Genomic DNA, 20,499 nt, shown 5'->3' on the forward strand with positions numbered 1-20,499 from the left:
GGGAGTGGAGCACGGGAACTCACGCCTCTTACCAGCTCCTTGAAGCTTCGCGTCTCCGGCGCCGCCTCCACGGACCCATGCTCCTCACCCGCCGCCATCTTGAGCTTCACCTTTGACCCGGCCCGGTAGCCTCGTGTCCCTCCCCAGCACCCGTCCTGGCAGCTTCTAAAGAGCGGGGGCTTATGGGCCTTGTAGTTTAGACGCCCTCCAGGGGACTCCAGCCAATCAGAGTGCGCGAGAGAAGAAGCCGCGTGGAGGGTGGCAAGCAGCTGGGGGGCGGAGCTTTGGCGGTTGGCCGCTGGCGCGTGGCGCTACCCGGTTTGGGGGAGTCACGTGGTGTGGGGAGCAGCGGCTGAGCGGGCTTCGTTGAAGCAGTGCTGTGCGTGGCGGGAGGGCGGGCGGTGCGTGACCCCAGCTCGCCCAGATGCTCAGTGGGCCCCATAAAAGCACAGGAAACGCTTCCCTCTGGCCAGTGCCCGAGACAGCCCTGCAGCTCCCTCGTCACCAGGGATCCTGGTTTTCTCAGATTAAAAAAAAAATCCCAATTTTTGGGTATAAACAAGTAACCCATCACAGAAAACCAAGAGCCCTGCTCTCATTTCCACTGCACTAGCACCCTAACGTGCAATCAGGTGCTTACACACACTCTAGGTGCATGCACCCCCACCAGGCGTGCACACACACACTACCAATCCAGGCACATACACATCCAAAATTACCAGCCTAGGCAAATGCACGCCTATCACCAATTCAAGCACCTACACACACTATACAGACCAAAAGAAATTAGACCAGAATCAACTGCTAATAACTGCACATCCAATAAACATACGTAGATCACTAATTCGTAATCATGCACACAGTGACATACATGTATATCAGTTCACATACATACCACTCATCTACACATACACGCAGGTGAGTTCATAATTTGTGGTGTGTATGTATGTGCTTGGTGTACCTGGGGGGAGGTTAAGGTAAGAAAGAGAGTGAAAGTGTAGGGGCTGAAAGTTGCCGAGATCAGGATTAGAACTGGTAGACTTAGAGAGAGCTGGGCTGAGGAGCTGAGGCTTGGGGTTACATCAGGTTACTGCTGGTGGAGACTGATGAAAGTTGCCAGTGCCGGGATTAGAACCAACAGACAGGAGGGAAGTTGGGGTAATTTAAGGTTAATTGGTGTTAATTGAAAACAGAAAGCTGGCAGAGCAAAGGAGTGATGCCTGGGAGAAGCCGGGAGGCTGGAGCCAGAGCAAGGAGACTACAGGGGAGCTGAGAGGTACATGGGGAGAGGAAAACTGGGAGAAGGGCTGAGAGATTGCAGAGAGCAACAGGGCTGAGAGCTTGTAGAAAAGAGGCAAAAAGTGGTGGGAGCAGAGCTGAGAGATTGCAGAAAGCCACAGGGCTGAGAGGAGGCAAAAAGTGGCAGGAGCAGGGCGAACAGCTTGCAGAAAGCAACAGGGCTGAGAGCTTGCAGAAAAGGGACAAAGAGGAGCTGAGATTGGCAGAAAAGGGGAGACAGAATTTAGAGATCAGGAAAATGCAGAAGGCAGGGAACTGGAGCTGAGAGAGAGACAGAGACCAGAATTTAAGATAGGGAAGGGACCAGGGCTTGGTGAAACACAACCCAACTTGGTGTTACAAATGATAATGATTTTATTGAACAGGGGAGATGGTGACATGATATTTTATTGGTTCCTTTGCGCACACACACATGGACACACAGACAATGGCAGCAGGGGTTAAAGGGGCTTGGTGCAGGGACTAAAGTCTGGGAGGAGAGAGAGAGTCCAAACTGGAGGAGGAAATATGCAGGTGATATCTACCTATCTCAGACTGAAAGTGGGTCCTCGATGGCCAGTTGGGGTCCCCTTCAGCTCGGTATTGTCCAGAGGGGGGTCGTTGGCAGGGCCTCTGGGGTGGATAGGCTGATCTGGTCCAGATGGAAATGGTGTTCCCAAGGAGTCAGTCTTCACTACCCCTTTTTATGGGGCAGACTACCTATGATCTCTTATGGGGAGGGCCTGTCCAAGCGAGGTCAGTCCTGTCCCAGAGGGCTCTAGGTGTTCATACTGAGCATGTGCAGCCTTGACACAATGGTGGGCTGCCTCATCTTTTGTTTCTTGAATGCTGAGGGTGGTTCCAAGGGCTGGGTCGTTGGTCTAGGTATTGGTGTTGATGGTTCAGTCATTCAGAAGAAGCTATTTTTAGAGTTACTGCCATTGTCTCTCAAGCACCCTCATTCACCCCCATTCATTCAGGAACCAAGTTACATAGGAGGGGTAGTGTGAGTCATGGGTTACACAACCGGGCATGGGGATAAGATGGAGGCTTGACATGACTTACGCTAACTTACATATATAGGCCTAAAACAGTACTCACACAATATAAAAGCAAGAAAAATCAATACAAACATAATAAGTGTCACTTATAAAACAGTGGGTATCTATATCAAAATAGCAGGACACTTATTTGCAAAGAGGGAAGAGAAAAATAAAACTTACTACCTAAAATAAATGTTAAAGCTTATCCTACATCTTAGTTTACTTATACTTATCTATAGGGAATAGAGAGGGAAAGAAAAAGTCAGAAATGGTTGGAGAAGGGGAGGGAATGCATTTTAAAAGAAAAAAAAAAAAAGAAAAACTGGGGGTTTTGCTACATGCCTAGTTCTGGTCCCCTGCACCTCAAAAAAGGATATAAAAGAACTAGAGAAAGACAACAAGGATGATTGGGGGGGCTTCCATATGAGGAGGGACTAAAGAGGCTAGGCCTATTCTGTTTAAAACAATGATGCCTGAGGGGACACATGATAAGGGTTTACAAAATACTAAATAGTGAAAGGAAAGTAGATAAGGATTTATTATTTACTGTCTCTCACAATACAAGAACTAGAGGTCACATAATGAAACTAGCAGGTAGTAAATTTAAAACTAACAAAAGTAAGTTGATTTTTTTAACACAGGTTGTATCTATAGCTTGCAATTAATGCAAAGCACTAAACTCCAGAGCAGTTTGAGCTGGAGTAAACTACTCCCGGGCGCAGCTCCTACATGTGTGCCTGGGACAGCAGTGATTTGAGCCAGGGAGGAGCCATTTATGCTAGAGCCTTTCAGCTTTGGGCTCTGGGTGGTGGCAGTGGGCAGTGGAGGAGTTGGCTGGGGTACGAGGGTGCTGAAAGTGTGGAGCCATGTGGGTAGGCCACAGGTAGGAGTCTGGCTCTTGGCTGGCTGGGCTGACTGGGCACAATTTACCCATGATCAGCATCTATTCGTGTGTTTAATTGCAGTAAATTACCCCAGTGTAAGGTAGTACTGCGGTGTAAATTAATTTACTGTAGCCTAATACCATCACATGTATGTTTATTAATATGCCGTAATTACAGCACATTAAGTTAGTACCAGTAATAACAGGTACTAAATGCTATTGTGCAGTAGCTCCAGCACATGCTTTTTTGGTGGTGCTAATGGTTATCACCAATGGTTTTGGTCAAGCTCCTTGTTCTGACAGTATGGGAAGTTTAAGTCAGATATTAGGAAGAATTTTCTCACTAGGAGGGTAGTAAAACACTGGAACAGGTTACCCAGAGAGGTGCTGGACGCTCCATCCTTGGGGGGTTTCAAAACCCGGCTAGACAGATCTTTGGCTGGGATGATTTGGCTGGGGCTGGTCCTGCTTTGAGCAGGGGGTTGGACTAGAAGATCACCTGAGGTCCCTTCCAACCCTTACTTTCTATGATTCTAACGTGCAGTAGACTAATTCCACTGCACATTAGTGCATTCGCATGGTTTTACCTGCTGTGCTAATGCACAGTAGAATTAGTCTACTGTGCATTTAGCATCTCGTGTAGATGCGCCCAGTGATGCTTTACTCTGTAGATAATTAGCCTACTCCACAGTAAAGTATGTGTGTAGATGCAGCCACAGTGTAATTAAAGTGTGGGATTCATTGCCACCAAATGTTGTGGAAGCTGATAGTTTAGCCAGACCTTAAGTACTGGAGGCTGGACATGAGGGAAGAACAGTAGAGAAAGCCCTGGTCATACCCAATCCACTCTCCCTTTCAGCATCCACTCTCTGCCAATTTGTGACATGAGACTGGGAAAGATGGACCTATGTTCTGTCCTAGTAAATGGTAGTTCTTCTGTTCTTATACAAAAAATGTTTAAGATATTGAAGGGAAAATCCTGTGCTAAATCAAGATGAAAAGTGATATTTTTAATATGTATATTATGAACTTTTTCCATAATCTGTGTCTATATACTTTATAAAAATATATAGATTAATTTTGGTGGGGTAAGCGTTGAAAAATTTTAAATATTTTGTTTTATTAATTAATAATAATTTTTAAAACATTCTACTTTGGACTTTTTACTCTTCTTAAATGTCATTTCAAAAGGAAAAGTCATTTTGAATTGGAAAATAAGAATGTCTTCATCTAAATAGGTATACATTTAAATGTAATCATTTTGAAACTAAAAAAAAAATCAAATATAGTGTCTCATAAACAAAAATGACCATTTCTTATAGTAAGTTTCAGTTTTGATGAATTGGTAGTCTTCAATGAAAAATCATTTTGGTTCAAAAATTCTCCACCAGCTCTTGTTACAAATGCCTGTTTTCAAGTACTAACAGTGTTTCAATGTTTTCCAGTACTTTAAAGTACTTGGAAAACACTGAACATTCCTGGAAATCTGGTAAAAGGTTAATCAACTTTTGTGTTTGTTTGTTTTTGTTTTTAAGATATCTTAACCAGCATTTAGGTGTTCTTGCATTCAGATAAATAGTAAATGGCTTTAAAAATAAATATGAGTTATTTCTCAAATATGTCAGAATTTGTATAATAAAGGAAAATGAACTGTTCACAGCTCATTATTTAGTTATTGTCCATGAGGCAAAAAAGAAGCCCTCAGGCATGGCATCAATTTTGAATGTTCTAAACAAAATCTCTGGCAAAATTCCATACAAATGTAGGTGGAAAAAATGTTCAATAAGTTATACCAGTGGAAATTAAAGAAAATATAAGTGTTTAATCAGATCCTAGTAGTCTTTTGATAGCTGTTATGCTCCAGAGATATGAGGGAAGCAAGATTAATGAGGCGAGGTAATACCTTCTATTGGACCAACATAATCATAATAAAATCATACCCAATTGTAGCACAAGTGCCTGATTCCCATTTGAAAATACAGCAAAATGATGATAATTAAGTAATTATGCAAACAAGTACCTCTGGGCCAGAAAAATAATTTCTTGTAGAGTTGTAAATTACAGTTTTTAGCAAGTACAGATGCTGTCTAATCTAATCTAATCCAATTTTACAGAAATCTTTTTTTGAAGATTGAAACTTCAACCTACTTGCTTGTGTTTCCATGGAAACTTCAAAGAAACTAAACAAATCTATGATCTTGATAAACAGTTTCATTTCCCTACCTCCATTTAATTCAAAGATTTTTTCATATCCCCAGGACAGTGGAAAATAGCCATTATAGTTCTATAAATATGCCCCCCTCAGTGGGCACATCTACATGAGATGCTACAGCAAAGTTGAACAAGCTACTGCATCATAGCTCATTGCTACAGCGCAGTAGCATTGCTGGGCACTAACCATGATGCAATGCTACTGTGCAGTAATAACTAACTACTGTGCAGTAACATCAGAAAAAAACGTGCAGTAACGGTACTGTGCAGCTGTTGGCTACAAATGTCCAACTCGGGATCCTTAAAATTCTGGTTGATTAGGCGGATTGAAACACTGTAATGAAGTTAAATCATAAACCTTGGGGCTGGTCCCCCCCCCCACAGAGTAGCAAGCTACAAGAGTCAGATATACCTATCCTACAAGCGCTGGAGTCTGCCGTCGATGGCCAGTCAAGGCTTCTTTCAGTGTGGTGTTATCCTCCAGAAGGGGGTCGCCGGCTGGTCCTTCTGGCTGGACAGGTCGGGTGCTGGTCGAGTTGTATAAAGAGGGTGCCACTGAGGGTCACTTTTCACTGCTTTTTATCTGTCCTTGGCAGACTTTGGTGACTCCCCATTTTTCAGGTTTGCCCAATCCAGGGGTCGTTGACCCTCGTAGGACTTCCCCCCCCTTGGTGGTTACTGGATGGCACCTGTCAGCCCCAGGGGTCATCCGCATGTACATGCAGGTTTGGGAGTCCGTTGATTAATTTTGAATAGGGCTCTGGGAGCGGTCGATCTGGAGATATTCAGCCCAAAAGTTGGTCCCCGGTGTTGATTAACTCAGGCCAGGGCTTCTAGCCCTTGATCAGTGACGTTTAGAGATGTCCCAGTTGCTACATTGTCTTCTATTGATTTCTTCCATTGGTTGATCTGCAGGTTCCTTAGGTGTTAAATGCTGTCTGCTACTGTGTTACACATTCAATCACTGATTCGCTCGCTCTTTCAGGGGCCCACCTGATACAGGGAAGGGGTAGTTTGACTCCTGCCCTTGTTAACATTGTTACTAAACACATTTACAGTTGAAAGTTGAAAGGTGAGGAGTATAAAATATAAGCTACAAATGCCATGGCGCACACATAGATAAAAATACCAAAATACATGGGGAGATACAAAATGCACACACAAATTTTAAAACACAATTCCTTATCTTAAAGTGAAAGAAAGAAGGAAGAAAAGGTAGAAGAAGAAAAACATTCAAAGAGGGGAGAGCAAATGCAGGCAAGAGGAAAAGGGGGCTTTCTGCTACACAGTTACACTAGTTACTGTGAAGTCATTAACAATTGTGTAGTCTGCCACTCATGCAGACGCTGCCAGTAGCTTCTAGTTGCAGCACTATTTGCTGAGCTAAATGGGGAAAGCTGTGGGATGGGCAGACAGGGTCAAGGTGGCAGTTGGGAGGCAGTGGCGGCCTTGGGATGGTGTGTGGCAGGTGGGCAGGCGGTCCCTGGGTGTGGGGGAACCATGGCATGGGAAAGCAGAGGCAGCAAGGAGAGTGCTGCTGCATGCTGTCCCTGTACTGGGCATGCTGCTCTCTGCCTAAAGAAGGGGCTGGCCACAGAGTAGCATGTGGGGTTGCCTTTTGAAGAGAGCTGCCAGCTGCAGCCGGAGCCCATTGTAGTGCTCCAAGAAGTGGCAGTGGATTTGCTGGTAATTTACTCACAAATAAACTGGTGCCGGATCAAAGGCACATGTAGACGTGCCCTTAGTTTTGAATCCTATGAAGAATGTCTAATTTTAGCCACTGGTGGTGAGTATGTAATTTCTTCTTTTTGTATTATTTTAATAATCATAGTGGATGCCTCACTATCTTTACCTTGTATGCTGTTGTACCCTGGAGTTGAAAGGAATAAATGCTCACCTAGATTTAAGGGGAGGGAGATGTGAGTGTCTGCACTAGCTGTGTGGAATGGGCCATATTTTGCAGAAAATGGACACTTTGTGAAAACAATCACCCTATTTCCTCTTGAAAAACAGTTTAGAGGTAATGTTTTTGACTAATTCTACTTAAACTACCTTAAACTCTTTCCAGATATTACTTTCCTCAATAGACCATTTTCGACTTGTCAGAGAGCTAACACACAATTACATATCCATGGAGAGGTGAGTCTTATGCAAATATAAAGGGAAAGGGTCTGTTATAGAGGGGAGAGCCACTCTGTGGAATGTTGGTCCCTGCTTTGAAAAAAAAAAAATGAGAGGCTCCTGGTCAGTGTTATATTTTGCAGATTGTAAAATTGTTATAAGCTATTCCTTAGGAACATGAGAAAAGGCAAAGTTGACACGGCTGATGCAGCTTCATATGTAAATGGAGGCAGTGCCCACAAGTACATAAAATGGAGTGGGGATATATAGCTTGTAGGGCTGTGCAAAGCTTTGGACTGCGATTCAGATTCAGAAAAGATTTGGACAATGTGGAGGCCGAATCTGCATGTCCAAATCGAATCACTAGCTGCTTTTGGCTTTCCAAATTGATTCAGAGCTTCCGAATCGATTTGGAAAAGATTCCAGTGATTCAGAGGGCTGTCTGTATAGGGAAACAGAAACTTGGAAGAGGGAAGGGGAGGCAGGGGAGGAAGGGGAGCAGGGGCGGGGAAAGACTGACATGTCTAGGTGGCAAGTGAGGATGATTTCTCTCTGACTGCCTTTCCAATTACAGTGTCTGGGGGGAGGGACATAGAAACAGCATAAAAGCCTCTGTTTGCAGGACCGCTGTGCCTTTTGTAAGCTGGTTCTGTCTGAGTAACAGTGTCAGAAAGGTACTGTGCTACCTGGCTTGCTTTGTAGTCAGCAGTTGCAACTTGCCTGCTCCTTTTTGTTGTTAGAAAGGATTGGATAGGATTTAGCTTAGCTTAGCTTAGAATCTCTTTACTTAATACTATCCAATTAATTTCTTTCAATTTATATTTGCTCTCTTTTTTTGGGTGCAAACTTTGAAAAAAGAAAGCTCAGTGTTTTCCGTGCCAACGTAATCCATCACACACTTATAATATACACACATAGAAGAAGGAAAATCAGATAGTCATAGGAGAAGAAGAGAGTCAGATTATATATAGTAGTTATTAGTTATTAATATTATTATAGTTAATTTACATAGTGACTGAAGACGACACAGAAGTCAGATTCAGATTGAAACTAACGCAGAACTCAGGGTCTTAGAAGAAGGAGATGTATCATTTTAGGTACACATTACAACACAGAAGAAGAACAAGAAGTACAGTAGTAGTCACATATTCGCATTAATAGAACATCACAGAAGAAGACACCATATATAGTTACTAATAAAGCAAGACCAGTGCATGCACACAACACAGGGGGAATAAAACACACAACTGAGTCACACTCAACATTCAGAATTCATTAAAAATAAACACATCCTAGGAGAGAAGAAGACAGACAGCACACATTTTTACATAGGCCTACATACTTATTAGTGAATCAAACAATCAAACCAGAGTCCAATGCACATACACAAAGCAAAAGAAGAAAACACACAACACAAAAAAGCAGAAGCAGGCCACCCTGGAACAGTGGGGGAAAGCTGCAGACAGAGTAGGGCAAGTTGCAAAGGTGAGCAAGATCACCCAGAGCATTGGGGAGATGCTTGCTCTGGATAGCCAGCCCTTCTTCCTAGTTGAGCAGCCAGGGTTCAGGCAGCTCATAGCGCTTCTGACCCCATCTTACAAAGTGCCCTCCCTGTATGAGGCATGCAGGGAGTACTTGAGGCAGGAGCTGCACAAGGCAGGGCCACAGGTAGCCTTGCACTTCACCTCCAACATCTGGAGCAGCTGGGGTGGTGATCACACCTACCTCTCCCTCACAGGGCACTGGTGTGATCAGTCAGGCTGTCAGCGAGCTCTCCTCCGAGCTGAGGTGCTGGATGAGTCAAACACAGCAAGGGAGATCATGGGGGCTATGAACCGCGTGATGTAGGGGTGGCTTGTTGGGCAGGCCGAGCTCACCCGCGCGTTCATGGTCACCAACAACAGGACCAATATGGTGAAGGCTGTCCATGATGTCAACTTTGTTGGCATCTGCTGTGTGGCACACAGGCTGCACCTCATAGTCAGGGATGCCTTGGAGGAGGACAGGGCTGCCAGTTATGCCACCACCACCACTATGGCTACAAGCCAAGTGATTTTGAAATGTAGCAGTACAGGTAAAAGTGCAGAAGTACCTGTGGAGTCAGATGTCCAGCAGGTTGCAGTGTGTCAGAATGAGGACTAGCAGCCATACGATTTTGACAAGGTGAAATCACAGAATCATAGAAAATTAGGGTTGGAAGGGACCCCAGGAGGTCATCTATCCTAACCCCCTGCTCAAAGCAGATCCATCCATAACTATATCACCCCAACCAGGGCTTTGTCTAGCTGGGTCTTTGAAACCTCCAGGGATGGAGATTCTACAACCGCTCTGAGTAACCTGTTTCAGTGCTTTACTACCCTCCTCATGAAATAATTTTTTCTAATATCTAACCTTAACTTCTTTTGGTGCTATTTGAGACTATTGCTACTTGTTCTGTCATCTGCCATGACTAAGAACAATCTAGCTCCATCCTCTTTGTAACCACCCTTCAAGTAGTTGAAGGCTGCTGTTAAATCCTGTCTCAGTCTTCTCTTCTCCAGACTAAAGAAGCTCAGTTCCCTCAGCCTCTCCTCATAAGTCATGTGCCCTACTCCCCAAACCAGTGTTGTCCTCTGTTGGACTCCCTCCAATTTGTCCACATGCTTTTTGTAGTGGGGACCCCAAAACTGGACACAGTACTCCAGATGTGGCTTCACCAGTGCCAAGTAAAGGGGAATAATCACTTACTTTGATCTGCTGGCAATGCTCGTACTAATGCAGCCCAGTATGCTGTTAGTCTTCTTTACTACAAGTGCACACTGTTGGCTCATATTCAGCTTACTGTGCACTGTAACCTCTAGGTCCTTTTCTCCAGAGCTGCTGCTTAGTCATTTGGTCCCCAATCTGTACCAGTGCACGGGGTTGTTCCATCCTAAGTGCAGGACTTTGCACTTCTCTTTATTGAACCTCATAAGATTTATTTTGGTCCAGTTTTCTGATTTGTTGCGGTCTCTCTCAATCCTATCCCTACCCACCAGTGTATCTACTAATCCCCCCAGTTTGTGGTGTCACCTGCAAGCTTGCTGAGGGTACACTCCTTCCCATCTAGATCTGGTCCCAGTGGCAAGGGAAAATCCTGCAACAGGAGACCTCCATCTTGCTGCAGACTTCTTCTGTCTTTACAATTGTTGAGATCCTGACATCTTCCACTTGATCTGCTGTTGAAGACTTGGGATTGTACTGTGGTTTATTTGGAAGCTGCCCTCAGGACTGTTTGCCATGAATGACCATGTCAGGAGTGTGAGACTCTGGACAATATAGTACTGAGGATCATTGGGATACATAAGCCTCTCCACCACTACAAGGTCTCAGTCATCAGAGAGGGGTAACGTAACTAGGGCAGGGTGAATGGGATAACCACCGCTGAAGGATGTTGCAGTGGGAGGGGTAGCGTGCAAAAAAAAAAAAAAAAGGGTCTGCTGCCAGGATTGTATGACAACTGGAAGTCACTGCTGTTTCTATGCCCCAGATGTCTGGCTGCATCCCTATGCTACTGTTCCCTCCCAACACACTGCCTGCCCTACCATTTTTCTGGTTATGATATAAGTTGAAGTTGTTTAGAACTTGATCATTGTGTGGTTTCTGGGATATTACTAGTTGATCTGTAGTCTTAAATTATTGTAATACAGACTCTACCTTAATATATTTGAGATTTAGAGTACCAGTATGTGTCACAGACAAAATAACCCTTAGATTGGTGGGCAGCTGTCTGGTAGCACTGCATACACAATTGAAATCTTTGGCTTCAACCTCTTGGTGTTGTGTCTGCAGTTTTACAAATAACCATGCCCTCTAGCTACGTATGGTTATGTATGAGTAGTACCCACCTGTGGTAGCAGCAACTTGGACAGGTACATCCATTGCATATACTCCTACAGGCCCTTGTATGGGAAGCAAACATGTACACACAAACGCAGAGCCCAACAGATGATATATACACATGGTAGTTGCTGCTGTGACTGCATCTCATGGAGACATAGCTCACTGAGCTTTGAACCACTTAGCTTGTGTATTGTTTGGTGTAAAGCCTTGGTAACATATTGCTCATACAGGCTGCTAAACTGGCTGGATAGATATGCAGTCTATGCCAAGCTCACAAGTTTCAGTCACTGCAATGCAGACATGTCCTTGGGGGTACGTGAATATTATTCATCAAGCTGAGAGGAAAGGAAACTAAAAATGTCAAAGAATTCAAGCTGGGCTTAGAACAGTGATTCTGATTTCAAGTGGAACTCGTGACCATGCCTCTGAACTCTCAGTCTGTTTGGGAAACCTGGCTGGGTGTGTTCATTGGGGAAATGATGACGTACCTGAGAATCTGTCAGTAAATTCCAAACGTCCCATTTCCTGACCTCACAGAACAATGAGAAAAGTGCAGGAAAACACGAGTAAACTCTGTGTGACAGGGTAAGGAAAGGAAATCTGAAACAATACACAGGACACCAGAGAGAACGAAACTGCCATATGCCACAGTGCTCAGAGAACAGATGACACTACAGGATGGCAGCTTATATTGGTCTCTTTGAAACCTGGACAACAGCCATACCATTCTGAGCCATGAGCTTGTCATACATTAACACTAAATAGGGCTAGGGTAACAACCAGAGCCTGAGCTGTTGGTTCTACTGGTTAGGGCAAAGATCTGGGCTCAAAGCAAGCCAAGGCCAGAAGAAAAAACAGGACATCTCAGTAACAAGAAATATTACATATTGCCCAGATTGAGTCCTGCTGCTAAGTTAGGCCCTAAATGCCTGGGAGCAGTTCCCAATAGCAAATCCCAGCCACAGAGACTACCTTATCCATCCGTTACCTCATTAGATCCAGCTGGGGTAGACTTTGGTTGTGACCTAGCCTTGAGATCCTGACAGTAACATCCTGTTTTCTCTCCCCTGCAGGTATCCTTAAGACATCTAGGACCAAACTGGAGCTCATAGCGTCTAATAGACATTCATATTGCACTCTGGCACTCAGTCAGGAATTCATACCAGGCTCTCTGGAAATCATCAGTGCAATGGGCCTTCAGCCCATTGGAGCTCTGGAACACAGTCTAGGAATCAGAACATATATTCTGGAGTGTGGTACTTGGCTGAGCACCAAAGTCTGAACGTGCAAACTGGGGCTCTGGAACTCAACTTGAGCAAGCAAGCTCCAAAGGACAAAGCTACCTTGTTAGGGGGAAGGGATGTCTGCCTTGGGCCTCTCTGCCAATCAATGGCAAGGGGCAGGGCACTGGGAAATGCCCACAAAATCAGTTCTTCATGCTGCAACAAAGACATGAAAATTCCTTTACGTGGCCGCAAATTAAGTGGGTACTTGGGTATGACTTTGAGACCTGGCCAAGAAAGCATAGCTTCCCCTATCCAAATGTATGCACTGCAGCTCTTCAAAAGAAACCAGATCCTAGAGTTAGTGGGCATTTTGTTTGAATAAAGACGGCTTGAGAAGGGCAGTGAACAATTTGATTGGTGCTTAGCTTTTGAGCAACCTTGGAGGTTTTTAAGGCCTGGCCTGACAAAAGCCATGGCTAGAATGATCTAGTCAGGTATGATCCTACTTTGAGCAGGGGTTGGACTAGATGACCACCTAAAGTCCCTTCCAACCCTAATTTTCTATGATCCTATGTTTCTAACTCAGGGGTGGGCAAAATGTGGCCTGGGGGCCGGATGCAGCCCACCAGGCCATTCTATCCAGACCACAGGACCATAAAAATTTAGAAAATTAATATTTATCTGCCCCTGGCTGCCTATCATGTGGCCCTCAATGACTTGCCAAAACTCAGTAAGCGGCCTTCCACCCAAAATAATTGCCCACCCCTGTTCTAACTCATTGAAACTATTCCTGAGGAGTTGTGAAGGGTGTAGGAGAGGGCAAGTGTTATTTCCAGATTGATAATGAAATTAATTTTAAAAATAATAAAGTCATTCAGTCATTTATCATAAAACAAATATGATCAATGGCTATGCTGAGAAGCTGTGAGAATTCTGTCTTCTCTCTCTCTCATCTTTTATTGACATGAGAGGAGTGAGTCCTTTGTTGCTGCAAGTGCAGAGTAGACCTAGGCTAGGAGATGGGTCTGGATGGATACACAAGTGTTGGGTATGGATTTGAAAGGACAGTGTTAGAGGTACATCATGTCTGCACTCACACAAAAATAAGATGTTTTCACGAACACTACATACTTGGTCATTTGCAGGTGCTTGGAGACACACAAACAGTATGCATGCACGCACATACATAGGTAGGTCTGCACATACAACTATAAGTGTGGATGTTCACATGCCTGTATACAAACATTACTGATGTGGTGTAGATGTGCTGGACTAATGTTTGAGTTCACATGCACATGAAATGCCCTAATCTGTCGCTGCCCCTTCCCCACATCTACTGCTGATGCTGCATCCTTAGGTGCAGTATCTTGTAGTAAGAAAGGTGGCAGAGAGAGCAGACAAACAAATTTATCTCTCTACACACACACACACACACACACACACACACATCCCAACACAAAATAACTTTGTATTCATTTAATTGAATCAGCATCATATCTGAATCAATGTTCACTGTAGAAAATCATTCTCAGAGTTATGAGAGTCTAAGAGAGACTCCAAGTGACAAATGGTTTTAATTTTCAGTGTACATAAAACCATGTTTCAGGAGCATGAGAAGAGCAGAAAAACAATAGACATTCAAGCATACTTTATGGATGAGCCTTCTTTCCCAAATAATTTCCTCAATGTCTCATAAATGCAAACCTCTTCTCTTTAGATTACTTCTTAATCTGTGCACCGAGGCCTGGAAAGGTCTCCTACCTGTCTAGGCCTGCTCTAAAATATACCTTTGCCTAGCTAGCTTCTAGGACCATTTTTATGCACCTGTCTTAGGAACTTATCTGAGCACATCAAAATATTCAACATAACAATCCTCAAAACAACCCTGTGAGGTAGGGAATTGCTATTCCCTTTTTTACAGATGAGTTTCTAAAGCACAGAAAGGCCAAATGACTTGTCCAAGTTCACCCAGGAAATCTGTAGCACAGCAGGGACTTGAAGCTGGGTCTCCCAGCTGCTCAGCTGGTGCTCTCACCACTGGATCATCAGTCCCCTCTACATCTTTTCCTATCATTAGTACCAATATACATCATAGCCATCAGCCATAGACTCCTCCACAGCAATCTGTATTAGAAGAATGCCGTTTCATGAAGTCCAGCATCCTTGTGCCTCATACAAGTCATTCTCCCTGATTCTTTGGACATCCAGCTATTGATATTGCTAATAGTTGAATCTCTTGCCACCTGAGCTTGTCTACATATCCCAAATGTGACACCATTTCCTGTAGCTACCTCCCCTTCACAAAAAGAACCATCACTTTCCTTTTCCTATTTCAAGAGGAGGGCCCTATCCTAAGGTAATTCATGCCTCTTTCTACTTGGTCCCCTCCCATTCTGAGATCTCTTCTTGGCTGCCTGTAATCCACACAGCTTTTTAATTCCTTCCTTTTTTTCCAACAGGATGCTGCAATGTCTTATGAGTGAAGAATAGGAAACGTTTCCCATCATACTCTACAACAGATTTGCTTTGCCTCTCAGAACAAGTGCTTCCCTCTGGAAGAGAGGTCATTGCTTTACCATGTTCATTTAATAACTACCCAAACGCTTAAAATAGCTCTGTATCAATAAATAGAATTTAAAAAATAATTTCTGCGTTAGACCTTTCAGCGTGGGAAGGTCTCTTTTTATATATGCCACATAGATCACTGTGATGTGTGTAGTATTTATACATGCAATGCTGCCATCTAGCGCATATGGTCTATCATCTCTGGCTGCTTCAATAAATAGCTTTTTCTGATGTCTCTTTATACATATCCAGGTTCTACTCATCAGGCAATGTGTTAGAGTAGATTTTGGTCCCTTTACAATAATAAGCAGCAGCCTTCACAGATTATTTCTTATTGGGGGAGGGGTGTAAACTAACTCCAGATCCAGTCCACTTGCCATTAGGGAGAAATACCAGAAGGGAGTTGGTAAAATTTGAAGAGGTCAGGCTTTTATCCAGCATGTATTTCCTGACCTTCCACTAACTATGGGGTCTGAAATCTCCTGTCATTTACCCTATAGGCTAGATTTCCATTGTATCCCTTTAGAATAGCTAGTCCAGTGCTGCAAGGAGCTTAAGCACAAGCTCCCTTTTGAGGAAATGTTTGCTGTCAAATTTAAATAAGAACCTTGCAAAATTCCCCCAGCTCTGTGACACCACAAGTACTCATGATCATCACAGTTAACACTAATAATAATATTAATAACAATTAATAAATAATTCAGCATCTCTGGATACAGTTTTCATCTTGTAAGAAAGTCCTGTTTCAGCTGCACAGTTGTGGCTCATCCAAGCTGAGATGCCCTGCACTGGAGTACAGCTCTGTTCTGGACTCCAAGAGTTCACAGACTTCATCCATAGCTCTTGTGCAGGTCTCCAGGTTTGAAGCAAGTTTTTGGATTTTTGCCTTTAGCATGGCCTGGCTTACCTTTGTCACCTCCTTTTTGTCCTCTGGCACTAAGAAGTTGTGGGAACCGTAGAACACCATGAAGCAGATGGAATTGTACAGTGAGATGGAAGCTTTTTTCTCTGATGGGAGCAACATAGGATCCATTGGGCCTGGCCTGCGGTGGAGGAATTCCAAACAGCTGAGGATTTCCCTCATCTGGCTCTGACAGGTCACTGTAATCTCCTGCACCTTTTTCAGTTCCCTAGAGTTACACAGCACTAAGGAAAGATCAGAAGTGATGCTGACAGCCCCTCCAGCAGTGGCTAACCCCAACCCCACAGCAGAAGCCAGGAGAGATGCCCCTAGAGTGGCGGGACTCAAGGACAGCCCCACGATGGCTGTGACTGCTCCGACTGCACTCAGGGAACTCCCGGTAGTATTTGCAATGAGGGATTGCTTGCGTAGTTTGTTGATTTTCCTTGCAACCTCATGAAGACTTCTGATCTGTCCATGAAGTCTGTCTCTCTGATCCAGCAGCAATATTTGATAGTGGCGTGTTGGGTCAAAGGCTTGGGGAAAGCTTACCACATTTCTTGCCATGGCCCTGTCAGAAAATAGAAAAAGTTGAGCTTTTTCTTTTTTTTTTTAAACAGAACAGCTTGTCAGTCCTAGGGGATGGATTTGGGGGATTAATTTAAGACCCTCTGTTAACCATTTCAGTATAGTCCATGTGCCAGGGAGATGAATCCCAAATGTATATTCTGTGATGGAAAACCTATGGGACCTAGCTGGGTTCTTTCCTGTTTAAGGGAGAAATAAGAAGAAATACTAACAGCTCACCCCAGTGCGAGAGTCTGCTGAGGCAAATGCTAGAGGCGTTTTCCTGGGACAGTGGTTGGGGGTGGCAACATTTTTGGCAGGCATGCCAAAAATAGCCCAGCATTCTCCCGAAGTGCCACTTCAATGCCCTTTCCCTGCCTGATCTGGTGCTTTACTTTCTGTTCCAAGCCCTTTGCTCCCTACATGATCTGCAGTTCTGCTTTCTGCTTCATTTCTTGTGCTCCCTGCCCAATTTGCTGCTTTGGTTTCTCTTTCCTGCTCTATGCTGCTTGTCTCCTCCTCCATTTGCTGTGCCACACACACACAGAGGCTGTGTGACTTGTTGCACCTCTGCCACAGGTTGGCCACCCCTGTCCTAGGACATGTATTCTCAACTGGAGAGTTGCAAATGTACTGCAGCAGGGCAGCCCCTCTCATCTTACGATTAATGGACAGACAGGTCCTGAAACATTTTCTCTCTTGTCACCTGATATTACTCTGTGAAAAAGGCTGCAAACTATTGCTCCATGGGAAACCCCCAGTGAGATACCAGGAATGACTTCTTAGCCAAAAGTTGAACTTGAAATAGCTGTTTTATCTCTGCCCTTCATATAGCATGAAGAGAATGATACTCATTCTTATAATCCCTAGGTCAGCCATAGATCTCAAAGTGCCAGGGCAAAAAAGTACCATTGATGCTCATTTTACAGATGGGGAAACTAGTCAAGAAAAGAGGACAACAAGAATAGGACTCAAGTCCCTTGAGTCCCAGTGCAGTGTTTATTCCACTTTGTTTCTTTAATCAGAGTGCTTTTGTAAAGGAGCTAAGATTTCTTCCACTCTCCATAATACAGTTTTATGTATAAAGTAAGGCCGCCCCTAGGTGCTAGAGGATAAAACTGTGGTCTAACAGCTGCCTCCTTCCACATCTTAAATCACCATAGTGCTAGAGACAGGCAGTCAAGCCAGTGCATTAGCCTTGCTTTAAACCATCCATTCCTATCTGCTAAATCTTCTGCTGCTATCTAAGTAAAGGGTGCCTCTTCTTTCCCAGGAATGAATTGTGAGACCTGAATCCTAGGACCCGTCACTCCCATCACAGTCAGGGTGTCTTCAGAATCACTGTGTGTGTGTGTGTGTGTGTGTGTGTGTACACACATGCAGTTCTATACAGTTCGCTTTTATTCTATATATCAAGATAAAAGGCGGATGATCAGGAATATTCTTATTCCCTCAGCTGCTGCTTGGTTCTCCAAAGGAAAGTTATTTCTTTCTTAAAGTGCTTAACCTGTAAAAAGGAGTATAGGTTGTAGCCGTGTTGATCTAAGGACATAGGCAAACAAGGTTCTTTGGGTAAATCTGATACCTTTTATTAGACCAACTTAAATAGTTGGAAAAATTCTTCTTAGCAATCTTTCAGGTATAAATACCCTTCATCATGCTGAGGAAGCATACTCTCCTTGTGGTACCTTTGCTTACTGGCTTTGCAGCTCCATCTCACACCATAATTACCCCCTACACAAAGCTATTTTTCCTAAAGACCCAGTCTGTACTGTACCATCATCGGACTATCTGAGCAAATTAATGTCCCATTCCTTAGAGGTAGCTTCTGCCTTGTTTTTGAATTGGTGACTGGAGATGGGGAAAAAAATTGGTACAGACAACAAATGCAGAGTCGTATTTTTGCACAGATATTAAACTGAATCATGAGCACATTATTGTTGATTAAAAAAATCATTTTTAATATCAATCCCTTAGCAATTTGTGCTGTTGCTTTTCTTGCTGTGAATATGAAAATTCTTCTAAAAATAATTATGTAGCCTCACAGACACCAATAGTAAAACCATCATTTTAAATATAGCACTACAAATTTTACACCAATGTAACTTAATCAGCTGTGGTCTTGTTCTCTTTGATTTACCTCACTAAGAGAGAAAAGAATCAACCTGCCTAGACAATAATTCGCCAACTATTTTTTTTTGAACAAGGAGAAAAAATGTATGAAACAAGATTGGTTTCTGAATAGAACATTCCTTCTTAACAAAAGAGTTGTGAAGAGTTCCATAAGAACATTGCTTTCAACTTACCTTTTTAGTTACCAGACCACCTCACCAAAGAGAAATTTTATGCTGTTTCTGGATGAGACTAATTTATAGATCCCATGAACCAATTGCTGCAGGGAGGAATGCTTTGCCTCATGCTGGCAGTTTGCCACTTCCTGCCTTCTCTTGTCCAGAAGGATGTGACACACTGGAAAGTGACCTGGGGACAGTGTAGCACACATCACGTTCAGGAAACGATCCGTTCAAATGAACACTGTGTGGTCGCTTTTCCTGAAGTGAAGAAAAAAACCTCACAGACTATTCCTGGCTCTGAACGACTTCAGTCATCCTCCTAGGGGAATCACTGCCCTTCCTCAATTTTAAATAGCTGCTGACTTTATTCAGCACTATGCCAAATGGAGCCTGTGCTATCCAGTGTGGTTGCTGAATGTCAGATGTTATAATGAATAGTTTCAGCCAATAGGGCTCATTTACCTAAGTCCGGTGCACTTTTGAAAGTTGCACTCTAATCAAGAATCCTGTTTCTGATTGGCTGGAGCGCATAAGTGGCATAAGCATGTCACTATGGCCTACATTAGGGTAATAACCCTAGTACAGCCATTGGCAGCCAGCAATTGATATAGCTACAATGGGGCTGATCCTTAAACCGATAGACAAGATCATGCTGCAAGGAGGGACAGGGAGTGTGGGAGGAGGGTTTCACAGGTTGAAATAGTAGGCTAAGTACAAACAGTCCAAAAGCCTGAGGCTGAACTGATTCAATCACTGCAGGTTAGTTTGAGCTGCGTAGATTGAACCAATAAGCAAGCAAAGAGACATCCACTTTTGAATCCAGAAATGCAGCCACATGCCTGCAACGGCCCAGGACAGAAGCCGAGCTGGCGGAGGGATGCTAGAGCATACCTCCCTGCTCACCTGGAGCAGACAGCTTGGACCAAGGCTATCCTGCCCACCCTGCAAGGGGGCATTTGTGTGGCAGGTGCAAAGCATCTGGGATGCTGGGGGATTGTGAGTCAATTTGAATCTGGAGGGGACCTGGGACAGAAGTTCAATAAATTGATTTAACCTATATCAGTTAAGTCTGATACTACATCCATCCAGGTTTGTCTTAAACTGGTTTCAGCCATCTTGAAAGTGGTTTATGTGCACTGAACTTCTGTTGTATTACAGATTTGAACCAATTTCCAATCACTTATACCAGTTTATGTATAACCTCTGTCCCTAGCCATAAAGGTTTACCCTTACCATGCCTTTGTTCTGCTTATATTTTTGCTTATGTCATTTTAATCACCTGTGCATCAAAACTGTATTCACATTTCCTTTTGAAAGGTGCCTGCATAGCCTGCTGTGGGATATTCCAGTAATTTGGGAACAGAAAGAAGGGGTGTAATCGTTGAATGACAAATCAAAAACAGGTGCTCTTTCCCAATGAATGCACAACTCACAAGGTGTTTGATAGCCTCAAGGAAAAAATACATGATTTTAGTGAGAGGAAGCTCACGGCCAAAGGAATAGTCAAGAAGAGAGAACAATTGTTAAACATCTCTACAGTAGCAGGATT

General features: G+C 43.7%; 2 protein-coding genes across 5 annotated transcripts in view; both read right to left on the minus strand.

The window, feature by feature from the left end:
- Positions 1-179, minus strand: part of DDX47 (DEAD-box helicase 47) — a 15,774-nt gene extending 15,595 nt beyond the window's left edge. For all 4 annotated transcript variants that reach the window (XM_025204820.1, XM_025204819.1, XM_006024164.3 and 1 more), the window contains exon 1: positions 33-179. In XM_025204820.1, coding sequence (XP_025060605.1) covers positions 33-98 — 66 coding nt within the window. In that variant the 5' untranslated portion in view covers positions 99-179. The remainder of the gene's footprint in view (positions 1-32) is intronic.
- A 13,915-nt stretch (positions 180-14,094) lies between these two features.
- APOLD1 (apolipoprotein L domain containing 1) lies at positions 14,095-19,059 on the minus strand. Its single transcript, XM_006024166.3, has 2 exons — positions 18,963-19,059; positions 14,095-16,660 (listed from the first exon to the last, which is right to left on the minus strand). The coding sequence occupies exon 2, from the start codon at positions 16,654-16,656 to the stop codon at positions 15,934-15,936; it is 723 nt and encodes a 240-aa protein (XP_006024228.1). The 5' UTR covers positions 16,657-16,660; positions 18,963-19,059; the 3' UTR covers positions 14,095-15,933.
- Positions 19,060-20,499: the final 1,440 nt, after the last annotated feature.

Source organism: Alligator sinensis, unplaced genomic scaffold, assembly GCF_000455745.1.
Source record: "Alligator sinensis unplaced genomic scaffold, ASM45574v1 scaffold166_1, whole genome shotgun sequence".
Classification (NCBI taxonomy): Eukaryota; Metazoa; Chordata; order Crocodylia; family Alligatoridae; genus Alligator; species Alligator sinensis.